This window comes from Protomyctophum bolini (genome assembly GCF_963924005.1).
Source record: "Protomyctophum bolini genome assembly, chromosome: 2".
Classification (NCBI taxonomy): domain Eukaryota; kingdom Metazoa; phylum Chordata; class Actinopteri; order Myctophiformes; family Myctophidae; genus Protomyctophum; species Protomyctophum bolini.
The window spans coordinates 10,529,992-10,543,304 of NC_137863.1; the positions used below are offsets into that span (position 1 = coordinate 10,529,992).

The 13,313-nt window shown below is 42.6% G+C and overlaps 1 protein-coding gene across 4 annotated transcripts in view; it reads right to left on the minus strand.

Moving 5' to 3' along the window:
• Nucleotides 1–1,260: 1,260 nt before the first annotated feature.
• Nucleotides 1,261–13,313, minus strand: part of sema3fb (sema domain, immunoglobulin domain (Ig), short basic domain, secreted, (semaphorin) 3Fb) — a 67,618-nt gene continuing 55,565 nt past the window's right edge. For 2 of the 4 annotated variants that reach the window (XM_080792634.1, XM_080792632.1), the window contains 9 exons: nucleotides 11,111–11,180; nucleotides 10,531–10,675; nucleotides 9,670–9,892; nucleotides 8,599–8,687; nucleotides 7,889–7,930; nucleotides 7,187–7,344; nucleotides 6,683–6,750; nucleotides 5,504–5,637; nucleotides 1,261–4,557 (listed from right to left, as the gene is read on the minus strand). In XM_080792634.1, coding sequence (XP_080648760.1) covers nucleotides 4,090–4,557; nucleotides 5,504–5,637; nucleotides 6,683–6,750; nucleotides 7,187–7,344; nucleotides 7,889–7,930; nucleotides 8,599–8,687; nucleotides 9,670–9,892; nucleotides 10,531–10,675; nucleotides 11,111–11,180 — 1,397 coding nt within the window. In that variant the 3' untranslated portion in view covers nucleotides 1,261–4,089. Of the gene's footprint in view, nucleotides 4,558–5,503; nucleotides 5,638–6,682; nucleotides 6,764–7,184; nucleotides 7,345–7,888; nucleotides 7,931–8,598; nucleotides 8,688–9,669; nucleotides 9,893–10,530; nucleotides 10,676–11,110; nucleotides 11,181–13,313 lie in introns of all 4 variants that reach the window. The other 2 variants (XM_080792633.1, XM_080792631.1) reach the window with 1 other exon arrangement.

Below are 13,313 nucleotides of genomic sequence, written 5' to 3' on the forward strand. Positions count from 1 at the left end.
CCTAATCTCCAGTACATGGGCCTGTTATAGCACCACCAGGAGGCCAATTTTTGCAAAACACAGTTTTGGACAGTATTTCTACAAAAAGTCACGCAAATCAGTACACATACACACTACACAGTATCTCTCTATAGTCAGTAAACGAAACATGCAGGTCTCTCAGATTTTTCAAATTCCATCCTGATTGGCTAAGATTGACTTCCAGCCCACAATAACCTGTACCTAAACTGGCTTATTTGTTGTTGTTGGGACTGAACCTGGTTAAACGCATGAAGAGTAAGAACTGGCTCTAAATAATGCTTTTACTGTACCTTCACCCACACACCCCCTTTCTTTCTCTCGCCCCCCTCTTTATCTGTCACTTTGTATACCCTAACCTAGATCATATGAGTCAGTCTCATGCTGACGGGTTAAGGGTCTGTTCTCTGCTGCAGTTTAAGTTTTCTTTTATGAAGTGTACAACCCCGGAGGGCCTGACTAACACATGCAAGACCGACCTACCCTCTGAGGCACTGCAGCCACACTCAGACTTCCACCATCACCCACGTAACTTGGATGGAATTCATATCTGGCCGAGTCTGCTGTGTTAGAAAAAAAGAACTGGATGAGAACAAGCTCTATCCGGCTGCACTAGGGCAGTAGGGCTGGGTGAAGTGGGATAGCGGGCTTTTGGTCTGTCAATCAGATCAGTGTAGTATATTGCATGACCCGGGACCCCATGGCTGGATTTGAGATTCTGGGGCGTGGGGGGTTGTTGGGGTAAGGGTTAGCATATATTCATATAACTTAAGAAACAGGAAGCACAGAGAGTGTGAGTGACACACTCACAATTTGTTTTCTCTAGGAGCCAGGAAGAAAAATCAGAAAACCACTCGTTTCTGTATCCTTCCTGACGTCCAGTGGTAAAAACGAGAAAACCACTTGAATTCTCCTCGTGAGCTCGTATGTATAACACATTATAGACATGGGCTGCATAGCAACTAGCAAGTGTTACCCACAAATCTTGTATGGGGGTCCCTAGCAAAAGATATGTTCAGATGGAGGCCTGCCGCCAATTTGGGGGTCCTTGACTTGACATGATCTTTTAAACTGCTGTTCTACAAAAAGCATGATTGCAGTATGCTCTCATAGAAATGTGCGTAAATGTCTTTAACAGGTACATCTTTATTCCAAAGATCCAGAGGGTTCTGGATAAGAACATGGACACATCCAGTATCAAGCCAATCACAATGAACGGAGGGGAGGGGGGTGGACATTCCATTCTTATAAAATATAGAGCTTTAATTTATTAGTCGGCAACAACAATGGAAAGGAAGAAAGAAAACGTAATTTACACATCATAACAATAACATCACCTCTGTGCATTTTCTTTTTCTTTTCTTTTTTCAGAAATTCTTCTTAAGTGATAATGCAAAACGAAAATACCGGTACAAAACAAATAAAAACACATAAAAACTAAAGACACATCTTGAAAATAACAACAAATTGTACAGCCATTCATCACCTGCTGATGTCCTTTTTTTTGTTTGTTTTTGTTTTTTTTAACTGCAACACCTCTGGTTTTGGTTGGAAGAGAAACTCAGACTGGTTCTGGGAATGAACAAAAATCCCATAGAGAGGAAATTAAAAGGATTCCCTGTATGAAACATGGATGTGTCTTGTTGGAATCTCTTATATAGGTCTTTCTACAACCTGTCAAAGAGATACCATAACATGCTGTATCCAAGAGTCTTGCACCACCACACCTACATTTACCATTATATTGTCCCAACTGACTAAAGTCCATTGATGTTATCTCTCTCTCTCGTGTGTGTGCGCGCGCACACACACACACTATTCAGTTAGGTCTTTAGGTATAGGAGTTGCCAACTTGCCAACCCCATTTAAGCCTTATTTATACTTTGTGCACCGACAGATCCACAAGCTCACACCACTCACAGATCCACAAGCTCACACCACTCACAGATCCACAAGCTCACACCACTCACATTGCCCACTTGTGAACTTAGATTGGCAATTTGTGGTGCGTGACACCTGTGCGCAACTAAGTATAACCCAGATCTTAAGCATTTCTCTGCTGCCACTGACAATGCTCCTCAGATATTGTGGCGACACTGAGCATACTGTACACATCAATTATTAACAGTAAAGAGGTGAAGAACAGAAAGACAACCACTTAGCATCTCATCATAATTACAGTACAGATACAGGTTCATGCACACAATGAAAAGCCAGCTTCCCAATATTTTGGTTAGTGTCACAACATTGTTACAATGCTCTGTTGTGTATACAAGTGTTATTTTTTATGTTTTTAACCCACACATGAATGTCAACGGATCTGAATATCTCATGCTCAGAACTAATTTGCACTCCCCTTTCAACAAGGTTCACCTCACCCAACAAACATGACATATTTTCACCTGGAAAATAAACATGTGGAGTGACTTTTCAGTTAAAATTACGTCATTGATCAAAAGGGATGTGCGATGAAATATAGCCTCAACTATAAAATATTAGCCTCAACATGCCTGCTGCCTTGTCAAAATTCTCTTGGCACGTATACACCATTCACCTTCGGTTGAATTGTGCTCTGTTTGACCATAGTAACAGGTACTTTCCCAAAGTGTGCTTGCGGTGTTTGGCCATGGCCAATGTTTTGAATATCTACCTTCAAAAGACCACTTCTTGCATCTTTTGGAGGTTAGACAATAATGCCCTTTGTGCAAAACCTTGACCCTTTATTGCACCGCACACACCATCTTCAGTGTTCATTTGACTATGAGAGTGTACAAATGTAAACAAAAGATTCATTTATACACTCTCACACAGATCCATTTTGTTATTATTGTACACTCATGGATGAATGAACACTGAAGTTTTAATGTGCACTTAGTCCAATGGGATAATAATAATAAAAAAAATAACCATAAAACGTTTTCTGTGATAAGTGATTTGATCTGAGATTTTCATTGGAAATATTAGCAGGAATATAGAAAAAGAAGTCAACATTTTATCAAAGTACAATTGAGATTTAAATTCTTTTTTTCCATCCTTTTGCTCAACAAATATACATTTTCATAATCCTGAACAGGATCTCAGCTAACAAGTAGCAAATACGTTCCAACATTTTAGCATCAAGCCTCAACCAGCAAATGGAAGGTAGCCAATCAGGACAAGATACCAGTAGCCTAGTAAGCCTACTACTTTGCAGTAGTGGGATATTTTTAACTGTCACATGGGCAGGCAGGTTCCCATTGGAGAAATTAGTTTAGACACCAAGAACAATTTGTGGATCCCTTATAAAATAAAAAGTCTCTGTCCACATGCAGCTGTGATGAGGTTGTGTCTCACAGGTACGTACTTCTGGAGAGCCCAGGATCTCAGAGTCCTGGCACTGAGTCAATACAAACAAGACACACCATGGATCCCATTCCCCGTGATCCACAGTACACGTCCCCATTCAAACTCCTTGTCCTGTAGCTCACTCCTAACAGCTTACACGCCTGTGCATACATTCCAGACAGTTGTCAACGTCATTATGATGTGATGATGTTGATCGTGACAAATGAGATCTTTTAAGTGACAGTAACAGCAACAATAAAATTAATGTCAATAATAATAATAATATTCGCCCCAAAGTTACCTATACACAAAGAGCATGTTTTTTTCCCTCTATAAGTACAAAGAAATCCACAGAATGATACTATATACAACCTACAATAAATACTGTGTATCATATATCTTACTGTGTGCAGGGTTTTGTTTGTTAAGCTTGATTTATACTTTGTTGCGTGCTGGTGTCACGCACTGAAAATAGCAGATCTACAAGCTCACAATGTGTTAAACTGCAACGTGTAATGAGCTTGTAGATGGTCTATTTTCCATGCGTGACACCCACACGCAACTCAAGTACAACTCAGGCTTAAGCTCCCTTTCTCTCAGTTTATCTCTTTTTGTCGGTTTGTTGTTTTGATCGTTTCACACATCTTCACTCGCATTGAGTCTATCCCAGTATTCACAGGGTGGTTGGGGACAGGGTAGGGGTTGGGGCGACCGAGGCCATTTCAGACAAAAAGGGCCTGCGTCTCCTCATGTCTTGATCTCGTCGTCTTCCTCCTCTCCCTCCCCCCTCGCTCCGTGATGTCGTCGGTTGCGGGGCTTCTTCTGCTCTTTGAGCTCCTTTAGGTCTTTGGCCTTGACACTCCCCAGCAGCGGGTCGCCCAGCTGCCAGTAGTCCTGGCAGTATTGGTTGATCAGGCCCATCTCCGGCTGGCTCAGGATGGTCAGCAGGTCTTTGTACTGGCCCACGCTGGGGGACCACTGCTGGGTGGCACCGAGCGAGGACGGCACCATCACCCCACCACCGCCTCCTCCTCCGCCCTCCACCAGCACGTTGTTAACGGCCCGACCCGACAGCACCACCAGCTGCAGCTTGACCAACGTGTGCTTGAAGTTCTTCTCCGTGGCCGTGCACTGGTACATGCCTGAGTCGGAGGGCTGCAGCGAACGCAGCAGCAGGCCTTGCTCTGTCTTCAGCAACCGGCCGTCAGAACGCATCTGTGAGAAGGATGGAGAGACCAGAGATGAGGTTCAGAAGCTGACACACCATTGTTGTGACTATTTGCGCATTCCTTCCCTGTCATAATCACTTTATTTATGACAAGCCCCAAGCCGTATGGTAAAAACAGAGAGACTATCAACTCTGCGTTCCCCTTTTTTCACGTCCCTCTGCATATCCCTATCCAGGACTCTCCATATCCCTATCCAGGACTGTGATTAGGTGACGACAGCTTTTGTGCTCGAAATCAGATGTGCAAGGCACCAACAGAGCCAAGTCAGCCTGGCCTGTGTGAATAGAGAGCATCCAGCAGAGCAGTCAATAAAAGAAAGGCAGCAATAGAACACAGTACCACAATAAAACTTTAACTAGCGCCTGAGGGTTATATTTTGTAAGACGGGGGTTTCAGAATTTCTCCTTTATGTGTCCTTCCCCTGGGGATAAGGATTGGAGGTCTATGGGGAAACACACACGCGCACGCCGCGCGCGCACACGCACACGCACACACACACACACACACACACACACACACACACACACACACACACACACACACACACACACACACACACACACACACACACACACACACACACACACACACACACACACACACACACACACACACACACACACACACACACACACACTGCAATTGTGCCTGTGTCACTTTATCATGCTAACATAACCCTGGAAAGAATTATGCTGTACTCATTTTTCAAATGTGACATATTGTGAAAATGTAACCTCATGAAAAGTAGCATTATTTTTCAGATGGAGGACAGACATGTCCCCCCCCCCCCCACCCCCCAACAAATAAACTCCTAAAGGGACAGTGCCAGATTTCAATTTGGCACTATACAATACAAATGCATCATTTACCATTTCTGATTGAAGAGTTCTGTGACTTTGACTTTTGACACAATACACAATGTGGCTGCTCACCTCTTTCCTGCGGTCACTGTTATCTCTCTGCAGATGCCACTTGATGATGGCATGCGGAGAGCGGGCCTGACATTCCAGGAAGGTACTGCTGCCCTCCACCCCATACTGCACCATCTCCAATGTGTTCTTATTGACTGGAGGGTTATACACAAATATTACCATATTCATATTACCATGGTATCCATGCATTACAGTAACACAAGCCTGACAATCTATACATTCTATGCAAATGCATACATAGTCCAGTACTATGATTAATGCTTTTAACACCACTAGATCCATACTATATGAGACATTTTATCAGTTGTATATTTTATTTGTATAATAATCTTCGCAGTGTTGGGCAGGAGCTTTACCCCTGCACCACCCAGACGACACTTACACATTATGTTTTAATATGTCCACTATAACTGAGGTCTGCCTAAACTCAACCCTTTCCCTCTATAAGGTCAATTTCTGTTCACATTCACTCAAGCACGTTTATGGTTTATGTATTCTTGATTCTTATTTTCTACGGCATGGTCTGCAGGAGACTAACCGGCTATAAGACTGTGTGTCTGCGTATTCAGAGATAATCTCATGGTCTGCAGGAGACTAACCGGCTATAAGACTGTGTGTCTGTGTATTCAGACATAATCTCATGGTCTGCAGGAGACTAACCGGCTATAAGACTGTGTGTCTGTGTATTCAGACATAATCTCATGGTCTGCAGGAGACTAACCGGCTATAAGACTGTGTGTCTGTGTATTCAGACATAATCTCAGAAACCAGTTATCTTCTCTACACTGCCAGGAAACCAATGAAATACCTCCACTCCATTATTATCACATATTTGGTTCTACATTGTTTTAAGTGTGGAGGCATACAGTAGGTCATAAACAACTGATGTCACAGGCTGGCATGAGATCCACAAGAGGCCAATCCGTTCCCATGTGGATCTCAAGATCCACATGATTTATTTCTTATATATTTATTTACATTATTTCTTATATACTGTATTAACATTTTAGAAAGTACAGATGTCAAAAAGAAAGATTTGTTTAAAATTATTATACAAAGACAGAAATAATTGTTGTCAATAAAATATATAGAAAAGCAGGCTTATGGTAAACAACTGTGTTTAATAACAGATAAGCATCAATGTGCACATACAGGGTAAGCACAGAGGAGAAGTCCTACCGTTAGAGTTGAAGCCTCGACACTGGCGGATGGGGTTTCCGTACTTAACGTCTTGCCTCCGGCTTCGTCTAAAGGGGTCAGACCAGTATTGCCGAATAAGGAGAGAAAATATTATAAAGCAACTGCAAGCCATTCAAAGCCATTCCACAAAACATGAAGCCATTCAATTATTGTCAAACTCAATAATGCAACTTTCCATCGTGTCATTGCAAAATGTGACTTTATCCAAATGAGTGACGACACTAGTTAAAACTGGTATCAAATATTGTTAGGATATGCACACAAATGTACATTTATTAGTGCAACTGTAAAGACACTTTACACTACCAAGTATAAAAAGCAATAATAAACGATTGTTAAAAAAAAAAGGATTGCCATTTCAGGACCAATAATGCCAGTCAGCGAATCGGGCAGCAGACTCATTTACCATCAAGGTCAGACAACAATACATGTTGTGTGTTTTCACTAAGTTAGTTGGTTAATTTGGCTCATGCTGGTGCTTACCTCTTCTGCGAGGCAGAGTAGCGTGAGCAGGACTTGCCATCCCAGGCACAGTAAGGATCTCTAGCCAGGCAGCAGTCGGCACAGGCCTCGCCATAAACATCACACCGATGAAGAGCCAGATGTGTCACCCCCATCGCAGACGACACATATAACTGTTGCTATTTAAGGGAACAGAGGACAGCGTGTTAAAGGCCAGCACTAGACAATCTGCGTTCCACAATCTGAACTGTTAAAAACATTAATAAATAACGAGTCAACAAATCCAGACTGGTGTAACAGTGAGGTCATCTTTAAAATGCTCAGGTTGCCATTTTTTCATGACAATACACCTTCGCTTTTTAACGATCAGCTGTTTTGAATTAATCATTTTGACAGATTGTACAGAAGGAACGTTCTCTCATTTTTTCTGAAGGATGACGTCACATCATGTATTGCAGAGAAACCCAAGTATTTTAACCATGGTGAAAGACGAGACTAAACGCTTAATGTTTTCTCCATATTTCTCCGGTCATTGTCTCTTGCAGGCATGCAGGACTTCTATGAATTATGGACTGAGGCATTAGTTCCACAGCTGTATACATGTAGCTTGTGACATTTCCAATTTATTTCCCGTTTCATTGATTTCATTCCCTCTGTCTGGCTCTTTATCCCAGTAAAGAGATATAGGGCCCACAAGGCAATCTGTTGCACAGACATGCTTACCCTTTTGGATGAGATCTTCATTGTTGTAATTGGAGTAGGGACCTTGAACAGGAAGATGATTTATTGTGAGCAAAATGTGGTATCTTTACAGTAATTTAATATGCATGGAAATAAAAAAATAAAAAGGTTGTGGATGATCCACTGGCACCAGTGGTGGAAAAAGTACTCACATGTTTTACTTAAGTAAATGTACTAACACTGCAAATTAGATATACTAGAGCGGTGCCCGTGGGGCCACTATACAGCGGAGCCTGTTTGGCACTGGCCTACTTGGAACAATGCAAGTTGGAAATGAATGCCCCACCCAGTTATTATGTCTGTGTCCCTTTTATGGCCATATATGGAATTCTTTGTCAGGCAGGCCCAAATATATAGAGTCTATGCAGAATGCTGATGTCAGAACAGGCCAGCTCCATATATGGACTCTGGGCAGGGGCCCTGTCCAGAGCCCGGGCAGAGGCCTTTTTGGGACAGTTCTGGACAACCGTTGGTCCGACCGACTCGACACCGGCCACTGCACCCCCTGCGTTGGTGTGGAGCGCGTGTGTCGAATTTTATTTATAGATAGATTAAGTAAAAGTCTGGAATTTAGGTAAAAGTAGTTTTCAAAGGTGTAAAATGTCAAAAGATATATATTTGAAAATAGCAGATCTACAAGTTTGTAGATCGCCATCTTCAAGACTACTAAGTAACTGGTAACTATAGCTCACCTTGAACACCTCAACCTCCTCCAGGACCAGCTCCTCTGTCTGCAGGTCGTCTCTGGGCAGAACAATCACCTTCTGAACCGTTCCCTTGTCTGCGGAGCACAGCACAGCCCTGTCAAACACATGCCACCACCTACGCACACCTGCTGCTATCTGAGACGCCCCGCAAATCCACCTCTAGGGCCTTCATTCTATTCTCCCAACATGCTATAGAGTGACAACTAATCCTCATACCCGCAGCTCTTACTGTACTCTTCAGATTAACCTTTGCCCAATCATGCAACACTCTGTCCTACTTGCTTTAGTGTAAAAACTGTCACTCACTACCATAACAATATCCCTCTCGATGAGCCCCGATTTCCTCGTCTTGACCCATGAGCACTGGAGGAATACTCCAAGACGTGCTCCAGCCAATGGCATGTTTGATTTCTGTGCCGAGTTAAGAATTCCTGAGCGCAGGATACCTGAGATTTATTATGACTTCTCCGATGTGCCCCGACGCCGAGCTGAATGCCTGTCTCTTACAGCAGCTGAAAGGACAGACATTCCAGCGGCTCCAAGGCACAGTGGGGCAGGCCGCCATTGCACACAAAGACATTAGTCCACCCTCCACCCCCCTTACACCTAACGCACAAAGAACCTCGCTAAAAAGAATCATGTGCCTCATGTTAAGAGTGCGTGCTTAGGGGAGCTGGTGTCATTCTTAAGATAAAGGTGATGGATACATATACTGTAACCCCCACCCTCTGCTAATTTCTTCTTTCTTCTTGTTATGTACCATATCCTCCTGCCCTACGAGTACAAAATGCTTAGATGATGGAGTAACGGACAAAGTGAACAATTTGATAGGTTAAACATCGTCTTATGCACAAACTTAGGCTTGACTTTACTTGTTTTTTTTAAAGGATTGTTCTCTCTATTGTTTAACTTTCAGTATATTTTGTCATTCACCATTCTGACCTCAAACCAAGAGTTTATCAGCCTACTGGAGCCACTAAATCTGAATGATAATTATAATTTGCCACAATTATGGCCTAATTATGAGTTTGTTCTGTTTTCTAGAAATGCACTCACCGGTCCCCAAGAAGAGCACCTCATAGTTGCCATCTGCTGCTGTCACCTGGTCCACAGTGATGGTGGTAAACTCATAGTCCACATTTGTCCGAACCACAAGGGGGCGCTTGTGCACTGGGTACACAGCGTTGTACATGGTGGGGTGGTTCCTCATGAAGTTAATGACTTCATCTGGGTAGTCCTTTGTTGACTTCATGTTGGGGGTGAATGTACCACCGGGGCACTGCATGGAGGCGAGCAATGAGCATTAATATCACAAGTGTTAACCACAGTGTACTACCAGAGAGCAATGAGCATTATACTATCATAGCTGTTAACCACAACACAACAAGACCGGTGGTTCTCTGCCCTTTCTGGATCAGGCCATTGGCTGCTACGTTAAGTGGTCTGATGTGCATGTTGTTTATTTTACTGATCAATCAATTTATTGTGTTCCAGCTTGGATAAATGGAACTAACAGAGTATACTTTAAGTTCCTATTTATCGGTATCACAATGAAAACTAATTTTTCAAGCTTTAAAATAAATGCCATGATATTAACATGATATTACATTTACTTATATTAATGTTATACAGTATTATGATTGAAATCTTAAATTTTAAATCTATTAAAATGCCAAATATTTGGGGGGACCCACTTAAAATACCCTCGCGGACCACCAGTTGGCCCCAGTCCACAGGTAGGGAATAACTACTAGATGTTGTTGCTTATGCAGATGCAGTCAGATGGTTACTTCCCTCTATCTGTCACTGGAAAGATTTATGTCTATTGTGCCAGCTTGCTGTGAGCACCGTGTGTGGGGTCACTGTGAGCATGGTGTGTGTGTGTGTGTGTGGGGTCACTGGCGGAGTGACACTCACCGTCCCCGGTCGAGGGTAGGGGATCTTCCCAGTATAGGCCACCCACTGGTAATTAGGACCTTCCTTGTGGGCGAAAGGACCATTGAAGACCATACGTATGTCTGCCATGGAGTACACACAAACTGCTGAGCCCTTGAAGACAGACCTGCAAAGTGGAACAGGAGAAACAGTACGAGAAGTATGTTTTTATTTTTACATGAAAGTTATGAATTTGTCCCATTATGCACTATTTTCTTCAATGCAGTCTACAAGACAAGTAACAGCTCACTGTCGGGTGGAAACCTTGTATGTCCATAACTGTATCTTTAAAGAAAATGGCAAAATGCTTCAAAATGGTTCAATATTTATAAAACACTTTCACTTTCGAAAATAGCGAAAATAGCAGATCTACAAGCTCACGTGTGGCAATGCGCTGTGAGCTTGTAAATCTGCTATTTTTGCTATACTATTGTGTGACGCTGTTGTACGATGAAGTAGGGCATTAATTTATGGAAGAACATAAAAAGCTGCAATATGTGGTTTCATATCAATTTTTGCTGGAGTTGCTGGTATTGTGCAGGGAACTGGTTCAGGTACTGACCCAGAGACAGAGAACACTCCATAGATAACAGGATTCTTTGTATCCTGTGTTGGCTGTATGTAAACATCGCCTAGAGAGGAGAGAGAAAAAAGAGAACCACATTACTGCACAGACAAACAAAACACGTTCTACAGCACAAACACTGTTCATTGCTGGCATTTACACAGCGTCCATTCAATCCAACCCTCTCAGAAGCACCTATCACACACTGAACATGGGCATTCACGAGAAAATAACATCTACACTATGGCCTTTTTGTTTTTCTGCACTATGCAGGTCCTTGGCATCTGCATATTTACACCAAGACAATAAAGGTCAAGGAATGATGTGTCAAGCTTTGTATTGCTTATACAGTGTGTGTGTGTGTGTGTGTGTGTGTGTGTGTGTGTGTGTGTGTGTGTGTGTGTGTGTGTGTGCGTGCTTGTGTGCGTGCGTGCGTGTGCAGGGGGCTTAGCTCTATTATGCTATAGCTCGTGGAGAAGCTAGAAGAAATTGCAAAGCAGTCGAGCAGTAAGAAGAAACACTATTAGATAAAAAAGAGAATAGCAATGAGGTGAGCCCCTTCCTTCTAGATTACTCCCCTCTCACTCCCATATCCTGCTGACAGAGAACAGGAGGTTGCTAACCACAGCAATCTACTTTAGAACAGGAAACTGAACCATCGTCTCAGGAAGGACTGACAAGGTGAAGGCCTCACTGACAAGTGACATTTTTTTTGAGGGCCGCTAGCCCCATGTGGCAGCCAAATCTATGGACTTTTAATATTTTTTTTAGAGCCTATAAATTCCCTGTCACCAGCCAAGTCTATGGATCTTTGTGTTGATGTTTGTTTAGGGCAACGTAAGACGTCATCTTGGTGATATAAATACATCTGTTAATTTTTTTTCATTTTTCACGGACATGAGAACATCAACATGCCCCCTAAAATCTTGGCGCTCCTCACTTCACACAAGTGTGATTCTTTTTAAAGGTGATGGGCACTGGATACGAACACACAGTATTTTATACGATCTTACACACGTGTACAAACAGATGATGATTGCTCATCATAAACAAATGGATGTTTGAGCCATGGAGCTATATGCAGTTTCGTTGCTCTGAATATGCACAGACCGGTATGCCATATGTATGGTATAACATTGTGCTGCAGTGCAAAGTCTAAACTGGAGACAAGATAACATGATTCAGGACCTGACATGATTCTGTGTCACCTGAGAATTCTCTTTAGGAGATGGAAGATGTGTAAGGAGGATTGTCCTCCTCCTGTGTCCATTGGGTATGTCTTGTGTTTAAGAGGGACAAATAAATCTCTACATTCCTGGTGGAGGGCTGGATTATACAGTACATTGTCAAGCCTTGTCTGAAAGTCCAATGCATTCTCACATGGTCCTTCCTACAGGCCTCTAACCTCTGTGGCCCTGGACACTGCCTGATTTAGATGCTATCATTCTCTTGGTAATTGTGAGGAAAGTCCTCCACTGACAAAGAGAAACTGAACCTGTGATAAATGATACAGTAAGTCCCTCTCCTGTTCTGTAACTGACCTAAAAACTATAATCCCAAGAGGCTTATTCACTACCCGCAATTGGACAAAGCCTTCCAGCAATGGTAAGCAGAGAAATGAAAAGTGAAACGTGTGCTGTGAATGGACCACTGGCTGAAGACACTACTGAAAAGAAAATCTTGGAGGAGATAATTTCAACTTGATTAGGGGCGCCACTGCGCCAGTAACCAAGTTAAGGCACATACCACATAGGCTTTGGCACCTGACAGCGTATCCTGCCTGGGTTCAATTCCCAAGCCCGGCGCCAATACTCTCTCCCAGTTTCCTGTCTCATTTCACTGTACTATCAATAAAGGTAGAAAAGCCCCAAAATATCTTTAAGAGAAAATATATTTAAACTTGATTAGAGCAAAAAGTACTACACCAAATCTAGCTGCTTCACAAAGAAGAATAAGATGAGAAATAATCTGCCAGGCTGCTATGTAGAGTCTGACGTCAATATCGGTAGAGGGCGCAAGTCCACACATTCATGTACTTTTTATTTGCATTGTAATCCGGGATTTTAGATTGCCTCATATAAGGACTGTGTTTGAAAAATAAACAAATCATCCAGGCCGCTTCACTCATATCTCATATGGATATGAAAAATCAACCGACTGAGAGAAAACTACCGGTATATATGTTACTGCTACTGAATTA